Source organism: Ambystoma mexicanum, chromosome 13, assembly GCF_040938575.1.
Source record: "Ambystoma mexicanum isolate Mex_15411 chromosome 13, UKY_AmexF1_1, whole genome shotgun sequence".
NCBI lineage: Eukaryota > Metazoa > Chordata > Amphibia > Caudata > Ambystomatidae > Ambystoma > Ambystoma mexicanum.
In genome coordinates, this window is record NC_090938.1 from 613,932,563 (window position 1) to 613,958,357 (window position 25,795).

General features: G+C 45.9%; 1 protein-coding gene across 1 annotated transcript in view; it reads right to left on the minus strand.

The window, feature by feature from the left end:
* Nucleotides 1-251: 251 nt before the first annotated feature.
* Nucleotides 252-25,795, minus strand: part of NKIRAS2 (NFKB inhibitor interacting Ras like 2) — a 122,170-nt gene continuing 96,626 nt past the window's right edge. The window contains exon 4 of the mRNA XM_069634488.1: nucleotides 252-4,059. Within this exon, the coding sequence (XP_069490589.1) occupies nucleotides 3,820-4,059 (240 nt within the window). The 3' untranslated portion in view covers nucleotides 252-3,819. The remainder of the gene's footprint in view (nucleotides 4,060-25,795) is intronic.

The window sequence follows — 25,795 nt, forward strand, 5'->3', positions numbered from 1 at the left end:
ATAAATAAATAAAATAAAATAAAGTGAACCCGAATAAGCAGTTAATGTTGACTATCAGCTGTTCCCGGTGTTGCTTGGGAGAGTGTGTGCTCAGCGTTTTACAGGCGTTGCATATTTCTTTTCCTAGGAACAACAGTTAACTATACTTTATGTTTAAAGGAATCTTCCTGCTGGGCTTCTGAATACATGCAAAAGAGCTTCAAACCCCCCTTCCTTTACCATCCCAAAAATAACCACAGTATGTCGATAAATGCTGATCCACTTAATTTAATGAATTATAACTGCTTACATCTGGAAAAATATCTGCTTTATTTTAAAGGTTATATTACTATTGTATCATCTCCGTATTTTAAAACGAGTCCAATAATGAAATATATAAAAACATACAACGGCTTATTGGGTTAGCACGGCAAAGCAACTTTGTCATTCAATACGATTATTCAGTAGAGGGCGCTCTTACACCATGAATGAAAGTTTCAGAGCAGCTGAAGCACGGAATTGAAGGAAAACATAACGTAACAATGAAGAGCATTATTTTCAATTACCTCACAACGATCTAACCTCGTCACAGTGCTTACTGTCTGAATGGGTACTGTCTCTTCCTGGACAGACACCACAACAATTCTAGAATTTGTGTAGGCTTCTCCAAACACTTTTGTGCAGCACTGTAATCTGGTGATATAAGGTTGTCTGCAGAGCTTGGATCACAAGTCTGTGGATGTTCAAAGTTTGGAATAAATAGTACTTGTTTAAGTAGTATTCGGTAATTCGTGTTATGCATATCAGATAGCCCTTGGGGCACTGCTTGTGAGCTATTCATGTAGCAAGGACTGTGACCAGACAGGGAGGGCAGGGGTGGACTGGCCTATATGGAGCTCTGGAGATTTCCCAGTAGGCCTTGGCACACTGGACCTCGTGTGGTATTTCCAAATGTTACCATAGGAAAACGGTTGGGTTTGCTGAAAATGTGTAATATGGGGCCACTTTGAACATTATTTCCAGGGCCCCTTTTGGTTCCCAGTCCACTCCTGGGGGTGGGAGGTAATGCAGATTACATATTCTAATCAGAATTGCTCCTAGGCCTCCTGACTCGTCGCAGTCCTTACAGTTCATCATCCTTACCCAGCCTTGTACATGGCCGCGTCATGGTTAAAACACAGAATGAGGGCACAGAAGGGTGGGGGTGTGTATCCCTTGAAAGGATGAGCTATACAATCTTAGACCTTTTGTTGGGTCTTTCTGGGAAGGCAGTCAGCTCTTATTGTAGTAAGGGGTGTGACGGGTTGAGAGGTCAAGGAGTAATGATTATATCATCTAGTGTTCCTCACTAAGCTCATGGAGACAGTATTCAATCGTTTGACAAGGCATTGTGCTAAAGACATTCTGCTAAAATCAATAAATACTACAATTTAAGATCTGAAACCCTGCTGTCAGCAGCTCATAAATCATAACAAAATCCAGTACAAACCAGTCTTCATCATGAGTGAAATCATGCCTTTCGGAGGTGCGCCATCAAACCATAATCTGAAGTTCAGTCCTACCTTCACCAAGCACCACATAAGTCCTTCAATAGTGGAAATTCAGGAGTGAAAACACACCTTCACACAAGTGCTTTTCTAACTGCATCGTTAACAGTCTCAGTTCTTCATCAGGGAAAGTCACATCTTCGTAAAGAGTGAAATCATGCCTGCCTCGGGTGAGTTATCAGCCCGTTGTCTGGAGTGCAGTCCTACCTTCATCAGGACCAAAATCCATCAGCCAACAGGTGAAAAATCAAAAATTAATCAGAGAATAAATCATACGGTCATCCGGAATCAGCAGGTCACTGAAATCACAATGTCACTACACAGGAGATCATGATGCCATCAGGTGTGAAATCAAGAGCAAAATCATATCTTCAGTATAAAATCATACAATTATAAGGTGTGAAATGATACCTTCATCAGGATGGAACTAGTACTGCCAACAGCGGTAAAGTAATAAACTTGCTGGATGCAGAATTATACCACCGCCATCAGTGAAATCATAAAATAATCTTATAATCAGTAGTGCCATTGTCATCTGGAAAATTACTTTATAATCCTCTAGTTAGGACATCATAAATGGCCGACAAGATTGTAATCCTCCAATTCTGTCATTACAACTCACAGGTTACATCCTAACCTCATAATAGTCCAAAAAGGTATGGGGGACCCAGTCCCGAGAACAAACGTGGCCAAATAACATGTTCTATGGGAAGGTTCCCACTCAGGAGAGTCTACGATCACGTTTTAGCTCACTGTACCATTCACAGAAGGGAAATAGCCATTTGCATATTAGACTGTTCCCACCCACTCAGACAGTCCAGCACCGAAATGATAGGCAAGTCTCCTCTCAACAAGAGTACCAACAGCAACCCCACACACGTGTTTCGACCTAGTCGGGCCTCATTATGAAGCAAAACTGTGCCTTTCTAAGGACTGGATTATCCAAGCTAATTTAGGGTGAACCGCAAATTCCTAAACATTCAAGTCATTGGAGAATTGCCTAGCATTTCGGTGCTGGACTGCCTTTGTGGGTGGAACCAGACAGATATGCAAATAGTTATTGCACATGTGTGAAGGGTGCAGTGAGATAAAACGTGGCTGTAGACCCTCCTGGCTGGAAAAAATCCCATATAACAGGGTATTTGACCCATGTTCCTTCTCAGTAGAGGGGCTCCCACACTCATTTTAATTCTCAGAATAGTGGAGTCAGTGAACACTGATAGAATGCGCTACTCACTGAGACGTATTGCACACTGGGAGGCTCATGCAACGCCATAGGCAAAAGAGCTGGGAGCCGACAGATGAATTTACCAAAGCAAAAGGCACTCTTCCAAACACTGCAAAATATTCCTAATTGGAAGGCGCATGTTGACTGCTCTGCAAAGAGAAGGTCCATTATCAAGTCGGTATTAAATAAAATAATAAACCCCCATCAAGTACCCTTAAAGGATACAAGTCAACTGGGAGTTCTGTGTCTGCATAAAGCACAAGCCACAGCATAAAGAATTCTGTAACTTATACTATCCATAACGTGTACATTCTCAGTGCTGCAATAATAGCTGTTATTTTTACAACTTGTTATTCAATATATGTACATCTGAAAAATGTATGGATGAGATGGCCCAGCAGGGACTCAAACCGTGACTCAGGGATGAGTGCAAACATCTGAAGCAAGGTCTGAGCTATCTTTCTATCAGGTGAAATGAGATCATTTCACTGCATGCAAGATCAAACAGTCTTTCTGTTTTGGGATCATTCGAGATATTAGCATGACTCGTCAAGTGTTAAATAGACACCACTTTTGGCGATACTGCTGTTTGGTCAGGTGTGTTATCCCTCATTATGAGTGACTGCACTTACACAGTATAATACTGTTACTTCATCAACCCGATTCACTGATTCACATAAGGGCATACCATTTGACATCAATGTGGTATAATATAACCCAATCTTGTACATCCAATAACGTGCATGTCATAAGTTCATTGGGGGGGGGGGCGGGGCTCCAATATTAGACATCTGCACTGTACCACCATAAGCAAAATGGATGATGCTTCTATCTGGTCGATTATAAATGTACATTTGTCCCTTTAAGTTTTATTTTCACGCCCAGCAAGCATCACTTGGATGGAGCTCAGATTCTTGGAATATGGTAGCTGATGAGCGAAGTTATGTTGTGTACTCGATATACATATCTTTGAAGGGTGCATGACCATTTTGCTGATCAATAGCTCCTTCTGGAATGGCAATAAATATAGGGCCTGGAATTGGCAACACGCCTGCAGGGACTTGCTCAGCTGTCTAAGGAACCACTGCCCTTGTTTCGGCGGCTGAGTGGAAAGGCAGACTTGTTCTGGGGCTGGGTCATCTTGCTGGCCAGGAATGTGAAAGGCTCGATGAGCGTCCGGCGGTCAGCGACGGTCACCTCCCACAGTTTCACCTTCTCCACTTTTGCCCAATGTTGGGCAACTTCGTGATCGACTCGTCTTTGGTCTTGTAAGTCACTTTTGTTCCCCAGAACCACGATGGTGACCTGCATAAGAAGAGAGAAAGAGATGATTTCTGACCTACTTGTCGTTTAAGTGAAGGGGCTGTATAACCAGTAACCAGGGATTACATTGCAGGAAAAAATAAAGAGGCAACAAATGAAGGGGTAGAACTAACGAATTACAAAAATAAAGAAGGTAAAAAACGACAGTATGAAAAAATAGCAAAATATAGTATTGCATGTTTGAGCTCAAATCGGAAAAAAATCCAATTAAACTTCAGTCAAAAAGGGAGGACGAAAAATAGGGTTTACAGATATAAGTGGTCACAGGGGTTCGGAGTATGTGCCCCCTGTAAAGGGTATTTGCAAGGCGAAATAGGTAGAAAATAATACGTAAAGTGAAATGTTGGTGAAAAGACATTTAAAAATAACAAAACCAGGATTCTAATTATTAAAAGGTCCGCTAGAGGGCAGTCACAGACTATGGAAACAGACTGCACGTAGACAATATGGGCGGTGTAAAAGGTATGTCGTTATTTTTTAAATGTTATTAAGGTGTTGTTATATATGCATTTAGATGTAATGTCAGCGTTAAAATCACACATAACCGTGTAACCACAGGGGTACCTCTGGGCCACCACCACAATACCAGCAAGTCAGAGAGCATTTTAGTTGGCTCTTGATGTGCCAAAGAAGTTACTGAAAGAGCAAAGTGCAGAGTCAAAAAGGCTACCCTCCTCACAGACGCGCAGGAGGTGCAGACCGGCTACAGAGGGCTAGGTTAACATATACACTAGCAAATAGATCACAAACAAGTTTATCCAAGTCAAACAAAATGTAATCACAAAGAATCATGTTAAAAAAGCCAACAAGGGCTGAACCATTGGTTTTGCATGAAGAAAAAGCAGTCAATTCTGTAAATTGTGTGGGTTAGTAACAACAGAGGTGAAGTTGAATGTACTGCTAGACCATTAACCCTATTTCTGGTGGGTTCATTTGGAGTTCAGAGAACGGCAGTAATGCCCCCATTGGAAGGGGAACAGTAAAAGATGCACTGTTCTGTCACACACCCGTGCCCATGCCTAGAGTAGTATAGCCACAATATTATTATAAGATTTATCCAACTCACAGGTCGCGGGCAAAATATTCTGAAGATGCCATGGGGGCGGGGGCATTGCATTTGCATACAGTACAAATGACAATCCTTGGAAAATTCCCAGGAGGCATGGTTTTGGGCCATGAACAAACACAAAGGCCAGTGTCAAGACATCCCATTCCAACCATAGGAGCATACCTGTTCTACCTTTAATCCAAAGTCAATTCCAAGATGGTCAAAACGTCATCTTTGACCATAAACTAAGAACAAAGACTACGAGGGTAAGAGAAGCCATTTTAACATGGTCATTAAGGTACTCTGAACTGACATGGAAGTACTTCTGGCAGGACCCATTTAAAGACTCCTGTAGAACTTGCAGCAGCAATTCGAGTTCATCAGTCTTTATTTTAGATGCCACCGCAACTTCTTCACTGCAAGATGGGCCTTGATATATGATATTGGGAGAGCAATCCAGGACGTGCCAGTTATTCTTTATTTTTTGTTTGGGGTAATCCTTTTCTAGGACCATTTTCATTGAGGTTTTTCTTTTCCACAGATTGTGGTAAGCATTGTGGTTATTGACCTTATAGTTGGTGTGCCTGGTCTTGCTATCGGTGGTCAACATTTCTTTGTGCAGAAAGATGTAATTCACGGCTTCCTGAAAGTACTGACAATGGTGTCAACAAAAACATTACAAGGGATTCTGGCAGAGTGGAGGGTAAATGGAGGATAATACAGAAGCAATCAAATACCCCACACGAATGCAGACATAGAGCAACATAACTTGCGTCTATTAAACACCATCACCCTGACACCATCCAAGCGACATTTCCAAATTTGCTACATGGATGGGATGGGATGGGGGACGTGTGGGTTGTATGATGCAACTTTTATATGCCTGTAGACTCCATCGCTGTTTTGAGCCTCTCCCGTCTGTTATCTGAACATTCCATGCCCTGTCCTATACCGCATGTGCAACATCTACCAGACTCCCATTTTCCTCTAGAGCACCAACCAAAAGCAGTCTTCTGAGCTGGGTAATCGTATGTGCTGATCCAAAGAAAAATTAATACTTTTTGGCACACTAAGACTATGGAAGAAACTTCTATTTGGCGTCCCTGCTGCCTTCTTGTCTTATGAGTGAAGAGTGGTGGCTTTTCTGCTGTTGAGCCTTCAATGCTGCTGCGTCATTACTCCTGCCCTGCTGCGCTTGCTCCCTGCAAGTTAAGTGCATTTGACAATATCAAATCACTGTGCTGTGTATGGGAGGATTGGTCCAAGAGACCCCCCTCCCCTGCAGCATCTCCCCCCTGTGAAGGCCATGGCTCGTCAGGGGTTCGCCCTGCCACCAGGGCCCAGGTGGCGGGCAGACCACTGGCTGAAGACATTGACCAAACATGCTGTATTTAGCTAGGCCCTGGAAACCATTTTGTGAAATCAAAATGGTTTGACCCCTGTGCACCACAGCACGGCCCCCACCCCTGGAGAGTCTCACTTGTCCCTGCGGCCGCAGCTCCCTGCAGGATCCGCTGGGAACCCGTTCCCACGAACAGACGGACATGAGCTAGTGCTAGATGCAAACACTGTAACATTTCACCTTCCGCAGTGTATCACTGTTCCCAGTGTGACCCGGCCAGCAGGGCGGGGGTGGAAAAGAACTGTAAAATGGTCCCCTGACAAAAGCAGAGCCCCCCAAATACTAATGAGCAAACTACCTGTGATGAAACTCTTCTCTCCATGACCTTTCTGACTAAAAACATGTAACCTCCATGAAGATGGAAGAATGTGTGTTTACATGGCATTCTGGTTGAAGTACCCACATCCCGTAGCTATGCGCAAATGGTAAAAGTGTCCCGGGGTTTTCATGTTATATGTTTCGCCGAGAAGACTGCACCCCAAGGTCCCATGCCATAACTGAACTAATGCTGCTAGAGTGCAAAGGAAGACAAATACAACCCTATTGGGAGCTCATGTAAATGGTGAACGAAAATGCACAGTATGTATGTCCAAGATCACCATGTGTCACTGCCATCAGTCTTATTAGCCGGTTGTTCCTGCGTGCTCCACCAACCTTACTACTACCTCGCTTACCGCGCATGTATAGAAATGTAACAAAATGTTGTGGTTGTTAAATACTTAACATATATGTAACACATTTGAAATGGCCATGTAAAAGGCACTAACAATGTTGAAAACATAAGCTTTGAAAAGACTCAATGAGTATTGTATATTATATGAATGTTTATGCCTCTTCCACTTAAATCTGCAACACATGAGGAAAATACCTTTGTGGGCATATCCAAGGCCATTCCCCCTTCCTCCCCTTTGAAGCCTGCCAGACGGAAAGCAGAGGCCTGTGCTGCTCTGCTCCACCTCCCCCAATTCGGCTGGAGCCGCTTCAAACATTCATATTCCCCCGCAGCACCCAGGGCTGCGGCCTGCCACCTGAATTATTTACAACCCAGCAGTAAACCCCGGCCATAAACGCAGGCCCGAAGGCGCCCTTTTTTAGGCTCCACGACCCACTGTCTCACCCGAGGTTAATGGCCCCTGTAAAATTAGGACACCCAATATTATAGCAACACTACAGGAACACATTCATAACGACTTCTAACGGGACATGATAACTCGGACAGCTCGTCCCTTGCCCTGAGACCCAACCTCGCGACCTTTGATACCCGGTCAACAGGACGATGGTAACCATGCATTGATGTATCACCAAAAGACCCCACTCTAGCTGCATTCCTCCTGTGTTGCATTAACCTGTAGAGTAACCTATTGGAAGATTTACCGGGGAAGATAATATTGCAATGTTGAATGAATGCGGTGTGCGTGGCCTTAGGGCAGAAAGCCAGGAAAGACGTTCATCACTGACACTGGTCACGGCTGGCACAACAACACCGTCCGGATGAACCCAGCTGACCTGCACGGCCCGGCCCACGAGGGTAATCAGTGACGTCCACCAACCACGGCAAACCACATCACAGAGGCACCTATAGTTAGTCGTCGCCACCCAATCCCCACGAACTTGTGCCCCCTATAGTATGTAGGTTCTTATGACGTTTTTTGTAAATATATACGCCTGTCTTTGCTATTGTCAGACAGAGCGCTCTCGGAGTTTGCAGAGTCCTTTGCATGCCCTATTCTGATTGATAAACTCCCATTTAAGCTCACCCGCACTTTGTCTTAGCCTTATTCCCATCTTGGGAGAGTCCATTATTGTCTCTCATTGTGGGGAGGATCATGCTATCTGGGGGACGCTCGCCTTCAGTGGTGACCCCGACAGCGTGATGATTATTTTTCCTTAACATATATATCCCTACCGTCCCCTTTGGCATGAAAATCTCTGGTCGAAAAGGGATACGCACGGTGCGCCGGCTCCGGAAGGCTGCCCGCCAACGGCGACCGGTACGCTCAGAAGTGCACACTCAACAGAGAGAGGGTACGGGATCCCGGTTGAAAAATCCCCTTTGAGTACCGCTCGCCGGAGCCGGGGCTGACCGTTCAGTGTACGGCAACACTGCCTGGACGGACCCAGTTCGGAGACTCTCGGTCCAAGACGGGCACGTGAGTATTAAGTGCGAGCGACCATAAAGGGAGCAGGAGAGGAAAACAGGACAGGGAACGAGGTTGTTTGAAAGGGGACACTTTGGGACTAATAAGAACCACTTTAGACTTTCTTTACTTTTTCTTTGCATATGGCCATTAGGATCAAGAGGTGAAAAGAGATAAAGAGACGGGATCCTAGCTCCGCAAGGGGGTAGAAGGCGGCGCCGCATAGTGCTATCTTGACTAGTACTGGGAATATATGAGGAAGTGAAAATAAGATAAAGGTGTCTGGTAAAAGGGAGACACGGTGAATATATTAGGGACTGCTACTCTTTCTATTCTTCTCTCTGGGTTTACGGGGAAAAAACAGGGTTAGTACAAAAAAAATAATAATAATAATACTGTAAGAAGAAAGACAAGTGTATATCAAAACTACAAGACAAATTAATATCAGATTAAGAAAGAAAGGGACAGCTAGTAAGGGAGGAAAGGGATTACAAATTGAACCGTGAATAGAGTGTTGTCTATGAGTGTGTACGCATCACATTTGCCAGAACATATTTATCGCGTTGAATGTAAAAGAATGGTCATAAATGCATAATTATGGTGTGGTCATGGTAAGTGCGACCAGAAGAAATTTTACAAGGAAAAGCGCAATGCAGTAAGGTGACTGTTTTTTCTTTGGATAAATTTGCTGAAGATATTGGCGGGGTACGAAGGGTGCTTTGCTCTTGTATGTGCCCCCTAAAAGTAGACAGGAAAAAAAGGCTGTGCACAGCAATTCTTAGATTGTTCAGGTGGCATAAGCACACGCAGTGATACACAAGTACTCAGATATATCTGGTAACACATCTATATAAAGATATATATATATAGATATACATCCGTATCGAGCAGCCACGAACTATGGGGACAGAAACACCATTAGCCCATATTTGTAAGAATCTACCTGGGTATGCTGAACGCATTAAGAAATATCACGATCAGTGGATTACAGAGCTGAAGGGGGAAGGGTTACCACAAATATGGCCCGAAGGGGGATCGTTTGACAAGAGTGTCCTAGATATGGTAGCTACATGCATTTATTTGAAATACAAGGGGAAGCAGCTACATAATAGGAGAGAAATCTTAGACCTATGGAGATTGTTTGAAGAAGTACCCCCACCTAAGAAAAGGGAATTAGGTACTGATCTGCCATCTACCACTGACAATCCATTACTGATACCAAAAGATGACAAGGTGTTGCCGGAAGGGGAGCCACCAGTAGAGGTAACCAGGTTGTACCCAATACTAAATAAGCCAGTGCCCGCAGAAGGATACAGTGACCCAACCTATGTACCCCCAACAACAGTCACTACGACTCAAGGGCCAACAGCACCCCCACCGTATGAGAGTCATAGAGAGCGCGACGAGGTAAGTACACCAATAGTGAACATAGAGAAAATAACAGAAGACCTAGAGTCCAGGCTCTCTGTAGCAAAAGACGAGCTCTCGAGGATAAAAAGCATATGTGAACAGACTGCGACTAATGCTGCTAGGTCATAGCTCACATCAAGAGCGCAGAGTCAGGATAAAACCATTGAGGAGGGATGGAAGAAGGGGGGAGATATTGTTTAGGATACAAGAAGAACCGGCCCGAATAATTGAACTAGAGGAGAGGGAGGAGCGCACTGACGATGAGATAAGGGAAACAGGAGGTAGAGAGGAGCTATTGTGTGATATATAGGAGAGGACTTAGAGGAAAGTGAAAGATTAAGCATGGAAATGGGAGGAGGAAGTGAGGGGTTGGATGGCGCATGTTCAGGGAGAACCATGGAAGAAGAGTGGCCAGGACGACTAAGGAACAGGTTGGGGAAAATGGCACCACTAGGAAAGACCGGAGTGAAGGTGAGTGCAGATAAGACAACAAAGGGGAGGTTACAACTCCCACTATTACACAGGGGAGGAGGGAGGCCGAATTACATACCCTGGGCTCAGATGGATAAGGCCAATCTGTTAAAGGTATTACCCCCGCTATCAGGAGGGGCAAGCAAGTGGATATATGCATTTGAGAAACACACAGCCGGGGTAACTCTAGCAATAGGTGATGTGAAAAGTGTGCTAGTATCAGCAGTCGGGGATCAAGCTGACAGAGTATGGGTAAAGGCTGGCTTCCCGGGAGTAACGTTAGACTGCGATCGCCATGATGGTGCCTCTTTTAACACAGTACGTGCCAGGGTGTGGGACGCATTAAGAGAGACGTTCCCAGACACCCCGGATTTGCAGTCAGTCATGCAATGTACGATGAACGATGGGGAAGATGCTATGGATTACATTTTTCGGGTCCAGGAGATGTGGAGAGCAGAAACGGGCACGCCCTGGTATCAATCAACATCATTATTTTACTTCATAATAAAGAGGGGGCTCCCTAAAGCGGTACAAAAGGCACTTGACAAAATTGCAGGTATTGAAGCAAAAGGATGGCCCGAAATACAGAGCATAATAGTTCACCACTGTAAACGAATAAAAGAGAGGGAAAAGGAGATAGCGCAGAAAAGATTGGCAGACGAGGCAAAATTAGTACAAACGAAACTGGTGAAGGTCGCTGCAGCAGTAGCCGCGCTCCCACACAGCAGGGAGGGAGAAGAGGAGGAGGAGAGGCTGATAGCAATACAGGGGAGGATGGCAACGAATTGGGCAGGAGCAGGGCAACGACAGTGGAACGAGCAGGAGCAGAGTGGAGGTCCGCAGTGGCAAGATTGGGCCCCTCGAGGGGGACGAGGTGGGTACAGGGGTCGTAAAGGGGGTGGACAAGGGTACGGGGGAATGGGAGGAAATGGATGGCAAGGTCCCAGAGGTGCGCAGGGAAGCTGTTGGAACTGCGGGAGATGGGGGCACTTTTCCAGAGAGTGCAGGAGTAGAACAAACAACGGATTTCCAGAGATAGAACACTATGGCAACCCCCACCCGGGAAGCCCATATGGTCTTCCAATGGGGCGACAACAGAGGGAACAAGAGCAGGGGTACCCAGAGCAAAGGCAAGTGCATCACTACAGAACACAGAATCACACACAAAACAAGGACATTATGCACTACACCCCAGGCAACCCTTTGCAACGAATGCCAATGGAGCACCAGCACCAGCCCCCTATAGCGGTGTGTCAGTAGTTTCAGGAAGTGTCTTCAGCCAGGGGGGGACAACGAGACAACCAGCATAGGACAGCCCACAGAGAACACTTGCGTGTCCTGTTCTATCTACAACCTACGATGCAGCGGAGGAACCATTGGTAGGGGCGCAGATAGGAGACAAGCAGTTCATATTCATGGTGGATTCGGGAGCAGAGAAATCATGTATTCGTGAGGGCCGGTTTCCGTTATCTAACCGGAAGTTAGAGACGCAGGGGTTCTCTGGGGCTGTAATTGAAGTTCCTTACACAGAAGATTTGGATGTGACAGTGGGGGGTAAAACGGTAAAGACACCCTCCCTTACTGTATTATGAACAATCGCCAATAAACCTGCTCGGAAGGGACCTTCTTAGCAAGCTTAACATTACAATATCATTTACAGAAAGAGAGATAGTGTGCTCGACACCAGGAATATGCCCATTACGCGTAATGCTGGTAGTGCAGGCTCGGACAACGGCACAGGAAATACGTGGCATGCCAGTGGACGAAAGAATGTTCATCGAAGGCTTAAAAATGCTGGCCCAAGTAGTTCCCGAGCTAAAAAAGTTGGAGTGGAAAATACCCGCAGAATTTATCTTCCGCCCAATAGTGCGCCCAGACATAGCACCAGGGTCAGTGGTATCCTTAGACTTACATGCTGTACAGGTATCAGCAAAAAGGATTGCAGTGATTGGGATGGACATAGATGGGTGTGAATGGCGCACTGTACTGTGCATCAACGCTAATATTGCCCTACGAGACTTATCTGATGAGGATCTCTTTTCTGATGCGGAAAATGATGGCGAGATAGTAATGGAAATAGCAATGCCCTGTGACATTTTGTTTCAGACAAGACAAGTTCCCGTCCAGTTGATGGCAGTGGTGGGAACGCCACTGACCTTTTTTGATGATGACATGCGACTGGTGCCAAACAATTTGTGGACAACAGGCCCCCATGATGTAGGTCTGTTGCATGGAGTGACACCAGTGGTGATAAAACTCAAACCAGGGGCAATTGTGCCCCGAGTGAAACAATACCCATTGTCCCGCGAAGCTGAGGAAGGGATAAAAGAGACAATAAATGCATTGTTAGCACAGGGGATAATAGTGCCTTCAAACTCCCCATGTAACACATGTATCTACCCGATCAAAAAAGCAAAGGGAGGGGCTTGGAGGATGATCCAGGATTTACGCCCCCTAAATGACGTCATACAGAAAGAGTTCCCTTTGGTCCCGAACCCTGCTTCAATATTATGCAGCATCCCAAAAATGGCATCACATTTCACAGTGGTTGATTTGAAAAATGCATTCTTCTCCATCCCCTTGGCAGAAGAAAGCAGATACCTGACAGCATTCAACATTAGGGGGAAAGAGATACGAGCATTGCAGGCTACCTCAGGGGTACTGTGAAAGTCCAAGCATATTCAACCGCATACTACACAAAGACCTGGGTAATTTATCAGTTTAAAGCACGATCATTCAGTACGTAGACGATTTGCTCGTCTGCGCACATAGTGAAGAGACGTGCAGAAAAGACCCAGTAACACTTTTGACGCGGCTGGCGAATAAAGGGTACATGGTGGACAAGGGAAAGCTACAATACTGTCAGTCAGAGGTGATGTACCTGGGACAGCTGATATCAAAAGACGGGAAAAGAATAATCCCTGACAGAGTGGAAGCAATAAGGTCAGTGAGAGAACCAACAACAGTGAAGGAGATGCAGAAATTCTTGGGAATGTGTAACTATTGTAGAGCATGGATATTAGATTATGCTACCTACACCAGGCCATTACTGCAAGCACTCAAGGAGGCCCAGCAAGAGAACAGGAAATAGAGTGGTCAGAAGAAATGACTGACTTGTTTGGGTCGCTAAAAGAGCTGATTTCGAGTGCTCCAGTACTCGCCAATCCTGATTATGAGTGCAAATTTTACCTGTTCTCACATTGTAAGGGAACTCTTATGACAGCTGTACTGACACAAAAGACTTCCCTAGGACACAAACCATTGGCTTACTATAGTGGCACATTGGATGCGGTGATGCAAGGCCACTTCGCGTGCGAGCAATCTCTTGCCGCCGCCTCGTTCACCATTGAGAAAAGTGCCACAATAGTAATGGGGTGCCCTGTGACATTGTTTGTGGAACACTCATTATTTGCAATACTTGAAAGATCAAAATGTACACTGACCACACAGCGAGCAACTGCCTAGGAGATAATATTGGCCAGCGCCAATATTCATGTGGTAAGGTGCAGGACAGTAAACCCGGCAACATTCATCACAGAACCATGCACACTAGAGGACATGCAAGAACACAATTGTGCAACTTACACAGGAGAAACGGGGGAGGGCACGGTGGTGTGTGAAAATGCCCTGAGCGAGGGAGAGGTGTACTTTGTGGGTGGGTCAGCGTCGATTGACATGGACACAGGAGAGAAACATGTGGGACTGGCAGTAGTGAGGCTAGAAGAAGTTGAGTATGAAATACTAGTACAGTACCGCCTTCCGTCCCATTTCCCAGCCCAAGCAGCGGAACTTATCGCCCTAATAGAAGCATTACATGCAGCTAAAGGATGTACAGTAACAATATATACAGATTCAGCCTACATGACGACGACAGTACACGGAGGTCTAGCCCGGTGGGGGCGGAGAGGTTTTCGAAGGGCAGATGGGACCTCAGTGCAACATGCTGAACTACTGAAAGAATTGATTGAGGCCCTAAAAGATCCAAGAGTGGTAGCAATAGTGAAGTGCCAAGCACAGACGTATCCTTGGGGACCACGGCAGCAGACGCTGCTGCCAAGGAAGCTTTGTATTTTGAAAGACATGGAACAGGTGAGTACCTATTGCAGCACAAGACGAACGAAGAGCTCCCAGAAGGATACAATGCCATGCCCATATCACAAATACGAGAGTTGCAGGAAGGGGCCAGTTGTGATGAAAAGATGGTGTGGGAAACAAGAGGGTGCAGCCAATCGGCAACAGATTTATTATGGCGCCAAAATAACTCAGGAAAAGTAGTGATGCCCGTCAAACTGTTAGAGAGAGCATTTCAGCAATTACACTTTCCAGCGCATAACACTAAACAACACATTGCAGCAGAGATACAAGAAGACTGGTTTGTGCCATGTCTCCAGGAGCACATATCTAGATTGACAATGGAGTGCACAACGTGCCAAATATATAACTCTGGAATGACGCTACGAACACTCAGGGGGACAATTCCAAAACCCATAGGGCCTTTCATAGAACTGCACATTGATTACGCAGACATGGGGGAGAGGTGTAATGGGGCACACTACATGATAGTGGTTGTATGTCCATTTTCGAGGTGGGTGGAAGCAGGCCCATGTGCGCGACCTGATGCTAAAAGCGCTGCAAAGTTCCTAGTAAGGGAAGTGTTCCCGCGTTGGGGAATTTGCGACGTAATTCGCTCAGACAACGGCACTAATTTTGTGAACGAGCTCTTCAAAGAAGTGACCACGTTATTGGGATTAAAGCATAAATTGTGCTCGATTCATCATCCTCAAAGTAATGGCGTTGTCAAAAAGATGAACAGACTGTTAAAAGGGAGATTGTCTAAATTGTGTTTTTCGTTGAAGAAAAACTGGATCTACTGCTTACCCCTTGCACTGTTTGAGCTGAGGAATCAGCCGAGCAAGGACAACCATATGTCCCCGCACGAAATTGTGACAGGGAGACGGATGCACACAGCACATTCCCCACTACGCCAACACTCAGATGCACACAGAAGCGCCACCATATTGGAGATGAATTCACAGAATACCTGAAGAAGCTAACTAGGGCAGCACGTGCAATCTCAAGGCAGCTCTCGCCACCATTCACAAGGGAAGAAGGGAACACAACGGTGTCCCGTGCGGAACATGAAACACAGGTACAATTAATGCCAGGAGAGTTCATTTATGTCTGGAGCTTTGTGCGCCGGTGGAATGCCCCAAGGTTTCATGGGCCGTACAAAGTGGTATTTTGTACCCCTACAGCTGTAAAAGTAAAGGGGCTCAAGTACTGGATACATTTGACAGATGTGCGAAAGGCATATAATAGTGTACAGGAAGAGGTGGATGGGGAGGCACAGACAACAGCAAACAAAAGTAATGAAAATGATGAGTGAGCGTGAACAAGTGAATGGAGGAGTGTAACTGATAGACAAAATTGTTAACGAAAGAAATTATATTACAGGTTATTGATCGAGATAAATGAAGAAAAAAAAATGCGTTCAAGTGAAAATAACGATGTGTATATTGTCTGCTCCCTTCTCTGTGCATTGCCCCCCCACCTTCCCTCCTCCCCCACCCAACCCATCTCCCTTTCATGACCTCCTGGTACATACAGTGCCAAAAAGAATGTTTACATGCACGCACTTAATGCACTTTTATATCTCAAACAGGAACTACCATGGCAACTAACGGGCAGCCTGCAGCGGATAGATTTGTTAGATATAGAGAAGTTTTAGCTGAAAGATGTAGATATTCATTTGAGTGTGGATTGTCTGTATGCATTACATTATTTTTACAATACTGTTTGGCTTGGTTACATATTGGTTTATAGCATTCATCTCTATCGAGATGAACGAGGGGGGAGGGAACAATGGGATTAATGCGACAAATGAAACAACAACTGCAAATACTAAAGAAGGTGATTTTTTGGTGTGGGACGGATCTAAACTTGTATGGGGATATTACACGACACCGCCCAATGTTGCTATCTCGCCAAATGAAAGACTGCAGGAAAAAATACGAAACAGCACAACTTCCCCACCAAAAGCATCTAATTACAATGCCCACAGTTTAAATGATCACAACCCCTCTGTTATATCATGGTTATACAACACCCCCACCAGCGTGTCCACTCCCGAAACAGAAAACACACTGCTAGATAGTATAAAGAAAGAGAATGAAAAGATGGCTGTGAGATACGAAGCATTATAGAATGAATGGGGAAAAGGGGGCGAAGGGGAGAAAGGGGGGCCTACACTGTTCCTCGCCCATGAAGCTGGGAGATATCATAGAAATAACAGGAGGAAAAGGGAGGCGGGAAGGAGAAAATACGACGAGTATTACAGGTTGGGACTGGACAAAATGGAAGACCCACGACACCCCCACCAGACAAATAAATGGTATGCGGACATGAGTGCAACGGCTAAGCAAACAACAAATGAGAGCTGTTATGTCTGCTCCCTCATTCCCCATGCTTCAGGTACACCCAAAGTATTGCTGCCCAAAGAGTTGCCTATTGTCGATGCCCAATGTCTCCTTCATCTCACGTTGTGCAGAATTAAGAACACCTTCCAGGCACATGAGGTAACTTTTTAAATGCTGCAGAATGAGAAGACATGTTATCCGAAGGCGGTAGGAGTGATATGTTTGGAAGAACCATTTTTTATAATACAAGGGACATTATTTTCAGAAAATAGGTGGAAAGATGAAGAAATAATGTGCAAAACTGAAGCACTGCGAGGTGTGGCACCAGAGAAACTGCAGTGGATAGAAAAAACATGCACACCAGTATGGAAGGAGCACATCTCAAAATTGACTTGGGTGACGGCCATTGAAAAGCCCTTCAAGCTACAGAAAGAAATAAACTATGAACTGTGTTTCAAGGGAGACGGGAAAGTGATCATGGGGGTAAACAAAAATTGCAACAAGACCCTCACCATCCCAGATATGAGAAAGGGAACAGGGGCCCTCATGGACACTTATTGGGTATGTGGCAACCAGGCATACCTGCACCTCCCACTATCATGGAGTGGCAGCTGCTCATTGGCCACCCTACATTCCGCACTAATGGTGATACCGGAAAGCCACATTGATGGGTGCAAGAAAATGCGAGAGACCCCTCAGCAGAATGAGGCCCAGCCAACTGCAGAGTCACAAGTATATGTCCTGTCTTCCGGTAACAAGGAGGAGATGCTGTCACGAAACAAACGATCATCGAACTACGTATCAAAAGCATCATCAGAGCTACTGGCACAGATCCCGGATAGATATCGATTATTCAGCTCTGCAGAAACTTTCTTTGCCTCACTCATCCCTAGCATCCAGGCACGAGCAAATGCAAAATGGCTCCAAATTACACGCTGGGAGCTGATCCAGCTGGCGAATGACACTGAAGAAGGATTTAACGTAATAAAGGTGGAACTGCGAGCACTGCGGCTAATGAACATGCAAAATAGGTATGTCTTGGACCTGTTGACAGCACTGGACGGAGGCGTTTGCCGAAAAATTGGAAGTGCCTGCTGCATTTCGTACCTTCCGAAGACGCAGATAATGGTTCCTTGTCCCATGTGATCGAAGCAGTACATAACCTAGGAGAAAGAATGAAAATGGAAGGTGGAGCAGAAGCAAGCACATGGTTCGACAACATCTTCTCCTGAGTCCCATCATGGCTGGGAATGACTGTTAAACTTTTGATGCCGACAGTAGTGTTCCTCCTTTTTATCTTTTGTATGTGCCAGGTGGGCCTTCGATGTTGTGCAAACGCAGTACCAAACGGTGCAATGATGATGGTGACAATGGGCAACGCTCGCGGTACAGTACAACATATGCAGGAAGTAGAGGTACAAACAGGAACAGAAAACACACCAAGTTACCAGATGGTGCCTAGGTACCACAGCGGGGATGTAGTAGACAGGCTGTGGCACACTACAATTAAAGAGCCCTGTATACTTGAATGGTATGAGGAGGTGTGGGTGGATTTGAACGAGGATGAAGGGTGTATATATCTGACCTGTACCCCGGACGAGTATGCTAAAAGGGGAGAGAGCCTGCGAGGAGTGTGTAGGGCATGGATGCCTATAAAAGGTACCCCTGCATGGGATGAGGCTGTAGCTGAAGAAGAGGAACGCAAGAGGTTGAGGGAGTTACAGTATTCGTTACTTAAGTAACGAAAGGGGGGAAATGTATGGGAGGATTGGTCCAAGAGACCCCCCTCCCCTGCAGCCTCTTCCCCCTGTGAAGTCCATGGCTCATCAGGGGTTCTCCCTGCCACCAGGGCCCAGGTGGCGGATGGACCACTGGCTGAAGACATTGACCAAACATGCTGTATTTAGCTAGGCCCTGGAAACCATTTTGTGAAATCAAAATGTTTTGAGCCCTGTGCACCACAACGCGGCCCCCACCCCTGGAGAGTCTCACTTGTCCCTGCGGCCGCAGCTCCCTGGCAGATGCGCTGGGAACCCGTTCCCACGAACAGACGGACATGAGCTAGTGCTAGATGTAAACACTGTAACATTTCACCTTCCGCAGTGTATCACTGTTCCCAGTGTGACCCGGCCAGCAGGGCCGGGGTGGAAAAGAACTGTAAATTGGTCTCCTGACAAAAGCAGAGCCCCCCAAATACTTATGAGCAAACTACCTGTGAGGAAACTCTTCTCTCCATGACCTTTCTGACTGAAAACATGCAACCTCCATGAAGATGGAAGAATGTGCGTTTACATGGCATTCTGGTTGAAGTACCCACATCCCCGTAGCTATGCTCAAATGGTAAAAGTGTCCCGGGGTTTTCATGTTATATGTTTCGCCGAGAAGACTGCACCCCAAGGTCCCATGCCATAACTGAACTAATGCTGCTAGAGTGCAAAGGAAGACAAATACAACCCTATTGGGAGCTCATGTAAATGGTGCACGAAAATGCACAGTATGTATGTCCAAGATCACCATGTATCACTGCCATCAGTCTTATTAGCCGGTTGTTCCTGCGTGCTCCACCAACCTTACTACTACCTCGCTTACCGCGCATGTATAGAAATGTAACAAAATGTTGTGGTTGTTAAATACTTAACATATAGGTAACGCATTTGAAATGGCCATGTAAAAGGCTAACAATGTTGAAAACATAAGCTTTGAAAATGTTGAAAACATAAGCTTTGAAAAGACTCAATGAGTATTGTATATTATATGGATGTTTATGCCTCTTCCACTTAAATCTGCAACACATCAGGAAAATACCTTTGTGGGCATATCCAAGGCCATTCCCCCTTCCTCCCCATTGAAGCCTGCCAGACGGAAAGCAGAGGCCTGTGCTGCTCTGCTCCACCTCCCCCAATTCGGCTGGAGCCGCTTCAAACATTCATATTCCCCCGCAGCACCCAGGGCCGCGGCCTGCCACCTGAATTATTTACAACCCAGCAGTAAACCCCGGCCATAAACGCAGGCCCGAAGGCGCCCTTTTTTAGGCTCCACGACCCACCGGCTCACCCTAGGTTAATGGCCCCTGTAAAATTAGGACACCCAATATTATAGCAACACTACAGGAACACATTCATAACGACTTCTAACGGGACATGATAACTCGGACAGCTCGTCCCTTGCCCTGAGACCCAACCTCGCGACCTTTGATACCCGGTCAACAGGACGATGGTAACCATGCATTGATGTATCACCAAAAGACCCCACTCTAGCTGCATTCCTCCTGTGTTGCATTAACCTGTACAATAACCTATTGGAAGATTTACCGGGGAAGATAATATTGCAATGTTGAATGAATGCAGTGTGCGTGGCCTTAGGGCAGAAAGCCGGGAAAGACGTTCATCACTGACACTGGTCACGGCTGGCACAACAACGCCGTCCGGATGAACCCAGCTGACCTGCCCTGCCCGGCCCGGCCCACGAGGGTAACCAGTGACGTCCACCAACCACGGCAAACCACATCACAGCGGCACCTATAGTTAGTCGTTGCCACCCAATCCCCACAAACTTGTGCCCCCTATAGTATGTAGGTTCTTATGACGTTTTTTGTAAATATATACGCCTGTCTTTGCTATTGTCAGACAGAGCGCTCTCAGAGTTTGCAGAGTCCTTTGCAGGCCCTATTCTGATTGATAAACTCCCATTTAAGCTCACCCGCACTTTGTCTTAGCCTTATTCCCATCTTGGGAGAGTCCATTATTGGCTCTCATTGTGGGGAGGATTGTGCTATCTGGGGGACGCTGACCTTCAGCTGCCTCCTTGCACTCAACCCCTCATTCCTTTCTGAGAAAACTGACCGTACTATTCCTTTACTGTAACTTCATTGTCTGCTGGACAGCCCCACATCGTATCAAAATTCAACAGGCCAAGATCCGGCTGTAGGCTTTCTTAGTCCTGGCCATTCAACTGAAACTTACACCCTAATAACATATACGTTTTAAGAAACATTTCAAGTAGAGGTCCGCCACCCGAAAGTGGTGGTTATCCATAAAAATGCAGTCATTCCAGCTGACTCTACTAGCGGCTTCCACTTGCCCCAAATAGACTCATGGGTGAATGTGCGACATGTAATTTCTTGCAACATAATAAATGTACTCCTGGAACCATTCACAGCCAATGCCATGAATTACTGTCCTGCCATCTTCTCACTACCACTACTCCGCCAACTCTGCGTCACTACTCTCCTATTTCCCACACTCCAACCCTCCTCTAGATGAGAAGTGGGTAGAAGTGAGTGACATGATGTGGGACTCAACATGACTTAACTGTTGATCCCGAGTGAACTTCATTGTGTCAGGGGCATCAAAGTGAGATAGTAGCTTATCTCCAGTTTTGTACATATGATTTCGGAAAGAATTATGGGCACTAAAGAGACATGCAAGAGGGGTATTCAGCATACTAGAACACTAGATTACCTGCAATGATGTGGCATGATGGGGCAGCACAGCACACCCATCACAAATGCTTTCCTCATGTTTACAAACAAGCACAGGCAAGTACATACAGGAAGTCCCATCTTTCATCATAGCTGCTTCCGCAAAGAGTAGGGGGGTATTTTAAGGAAATCGTAACCTTGAGAGAGATATGAGATACATCTGTTTAGAGTAACGTGCTTTGCACATTCCACCATGCAGTGGTTGGTATATGGTATAGAGTATTACATGTTGTAAAAGGAGCATCAGCAGGGGCCTTCCTGTCTCACTACCCATGTATTAAGTGTGTAGGTACTGTAAGGAAGGCATGGTATCAAACAGTGAAGACAGACACAAGTGATCGCTGTTCAAGGGTGTTTATTGAACTTCAATGGGTTTGTTGAAGGATGGGAGCATGCTACAACCATCAAATAACAATAATAAGAGTCCTACTCGAGCAAGTCAAAATAAAAGGGCCTATACTAATAAACCTATTGCCAGTCCTTACTTCTAAATACAAAATGGTGTGGGACAATAGTGTATGCAAAAAAAAAAAGTGTTCAAGAAATAATATGTCAGGATAGTTGAGCAGTTGGCTTCCATTCCTCACATTTTCAGCATGGGGCAAGGCGGCAAGTTCGAGCTTTGCACACACTCTGGTTTCACTGCCACATGTATAGAGTTCAAAGCATAGGTATCAGGGCCTTCTGCCAAAGCCTCTTTGCCAGTAACAGTTTCTTACTGCAGAGGGCCTCAAGTAACAAGCAAGCACCAAAGTTACTTTCTTATCAGGATTTTTATATTCACAAGTTCTCGCTTTCAGCGTTGATCATGAGTTTCCCTCCTTCAGGCTCGAACCCCCTTTTTACCACAATATTCACATTTGGTCTCCCTCATTCGGCTCGGACCATGGATCTCCCTCGTTTGCGTTCGGACCCCTTTAGCAGATTATTCACAATTGGTCTCCGTCGTTCGTGCTCGGACCATGTCATCTCACTTTCTAGGTTTCCCTCTTGAAGTAACAAGCGAGCACCAAAGCTCCTTTCTTATCAGGATTTTCACATTCACAAGTTCTCACTTTCAGTGCTCATCATGGGTATCCCTCCTTCCGGCTCGGACCCCTTTTTACCACAATGTTCACAAATGGTCTCCCTCATTTGGGGTTGGACCCCTTTAGCAGGAAATTCACATTCGGTCTCCATGGTTCAGGCTCGGACCATGTACTTTCACTTTCCATGTTTCCCTCTTGATATCAAACATTGAAGACTTCCGAATGTGCGATTTGTTTAACTTAAACCGTTGCAGCACCACTTCGATTCACTTCACACAATGTTCTTGCCAATATTCTACTTTTGTTTCTGCCACCTCTTGGCTGGATATGTTAGAGACTTTCGATTGAGCACCCTTGTGATACCGGACCCCTCTGTCGCTGGTATTTTATTGTTCTCCTTTAATGTTCAAACAATCAGCAGTTAAGCTTTCCTTGCTTCTTTCATCACACCCATTTCAATCTTTGTTATTGCTCTCGTTATACAATGTTGCAGCTTGCAACTTTGACTTCAACACAAACCGGTCTCACATCGTGGTCTTTGAGAGCGTTGTGCACTAAGCCAGAGTGTAAATGGAAGAGTAAGTATGAAACAATATCTGTGGGGGAGAAATCTATTGGGATAAGTCCTCTCTTGTCCTCCAAATAACAAATGTTTTCCATTGATAACAGTAACAAGCCCTGGTATTAGACTTCTTTGCCACGCAGAGCATGTTCATACACTATATTGGTATGTTTAGATGAACTATTTAGATTACCAAATTCTTTGACTTCAGGAGCCAGGCTGACAAGTTCACAGCTTGCAGGGTGGGATGCTTATCATACAAGATGGTGAATTGGCTATATATTGATGGGTGGTTTTACCAACATGTGCAGCAGATTAGGCTACTACATTAATCATGATTACACATGTGGTAGCAATCAAGATTAATGTCTCTCCTGGAGCTGTTTGTGTACCACCCTGTGTAGAATGGGTATCAATGGTGAAAACGCATGCAAATATCTCTACCAAATTATCCATAGAGCGTTATCTAATGATCCTGGTTCCAGAGACCTAGATGCAAGGTTGTGGCATTTGGGGTTTGTATTTCTAGCCAATAGGTCTATATTTCGAGTGCACCACTATGGAATATTAGTTAGTTTGTGCTTGCGTCTAGCTCCCACTACTGTTCTTCTGCCACTGGTCTGCTAATGCTGTCTATTAGACAACTGTCCATCACTGGAATATGCTATGCTTGTAACTAAATGTTTTTCTGGATGCACCATTGCCAGATCTGTTGTGCAACCCTTAAGAGTATGGGAGGGCATTACTCCTTGGTTATTTCTGTAAAACATAGCACTGGTTTTGTCTATTTTGTCTAGGCCACTCTTATTTAGAATAAGTATTTGGAAAGTGCAATGCTTGATGCACAGCTAATGGCTCCAGTATGTTGATGGGGGAAGTCGGAGTCCTGTGGGGTCCATCTTTCTCAGACTGTTAAGGCCTGACAATGAGTGCCCCACCCAACATGTAGGGGTCTGTTGTAGTGGTCACTTGTGCAGGCGGATTCACAAATGGGTAAACATAGAACATGTTTGATAGTGTTCACCACTGCAGAGCCATTACCACTGATATTTATTTTATTTATTGGGTATTTATAATGCACCTATACAGCAAACAGTGTTTCAAGGTGTCACAAGACAGCAAAAAAAGGGGGGGGGGCGAGAAGAGAAGAACAAAAACGGTCCTGCTAGGTCTTGTGTCATTCGGATCGTGCAAGTGCAGTAACAGGAAGTGCAGGGGAGTGGGGGGCGTACGATAATGCAAAGTTGGCAAGGGAAGAGCAGGTCGGAGTGGAGAGCGTTCAAGTACTGAGGGGGTGGAAGAGGCCCTCTAGGCTAGGGGAGTGCTAGGAAAGGCCAGGAGGACAAGTGCCAGAGGAATGCAGGGATTGCAGGGAAAGAAGGTCCACATGCTAAGCACGAGGACGGAACTGGACCGGGCTCAGTAGGGGTACAGGCCCCACCAGGCTAGTACAGGGGGAGGGAGCCGGAAGGGCAAGTGCAGGAATGGTGGGAAGAGAGGGGGTCAAGGAAGACCGAGGTGATGGGGTAGAATGGGCAAGGAGGGCCTGGTGCCATGTATGACTCAGAAGGAACCAGGCAGCCAGTTCAATGAGGAAGAGGGGTACATTAGCAGGAGAGAGTGAAGGAAGAAGATACAAGGAGTCTTGTGAGAAGCTTCCGTAACTTAAGGAGATCCGGCTCAAGTCTGAGAGGGAGGGAGGCCATTCTAGAGGGAGGCTCCTGCGGAAGAGAGTTCTATCCCCCACTCTCTACTTGGAAAAGCGTCTGATCTGCAGAGAGTTGGAATTAGAAAACCGAAGGGCTCTAGCAGGGAGGTATTTAGGGAGAGAGAGTTGGATGTAGCGGAGATCCCAGGCCCCAGAAAGCCTTGTAAGTGATGCAGAGGGTCTTGAACTTGATCCTTGCAACAACCGGGAGCCAGTGGAGAGATTTTAGGGCTTAACAGATGCAGTCCCTGGGCTTGAGGCCAAGGATAAATCTTGCAGTCCTTTTCTGGATTAGATAAAAGGGGCAAAGGGACTGTTTAGGCAAATTGAGGAAGATGATGTTGCAGTAGTTCAGCCTAGAGAGGTCCAGAGCTCTGGAGACTGAGTTTCTGGGGGAAGGTGAGAAAAGGGAGAATGCCTCTGAGGAGGTGCAGCTAAGAGTTGGCCTTCTGGACAAGGTCAGTGATGTTAGGAGAGAGGAGTCGAAAATGGCACCAAGTTTTTTTACCCCGCAAGAGGTGAGGGGAGGTGAGGGGACCCATTGAGAGAAGCCAGAGAGTCGGAGGGAAGGAGGGAGCTGGGGTCCCAATGGGAATGATCTCAGTTTTACTAGCATTAAGGCAGAAATCATTAGCAGTGCACCATGCCTGAATAGCAAACAGTCAAGCATGAATGAGGAAGAAGAGGAGGCAGTGGAGGGAAGCTTGAAGGAGAGCTGTGTGTCATCCGCATAACACTGGAAATGAGGGGAGTAGGTGGAGATCAAATGGGCCAGAGGGGCAAGGTAGATGTTGAAGAGCCACAGCGAGAGGATAGAGCCCTGAGAAACACTGCAGGTGGAGAGTAAGATGGAGGAGAGAAAAGGGCCGAGTTGAACCTGGAATGGTCAGAGAGGAAGGTCGTCAACCAATCCAGTGCCAGGTCCACGATGCCCAGAGTATCAGAAAGCCGATTTATAAGGGCGGCATGAATGACCGTGTCAAAGGCAGAGGAAAGATCGAGAAGGCCGAGAACGGAAGGAGAGTTGGAATCGAGCTAGCAAGCAAGTCTTCACG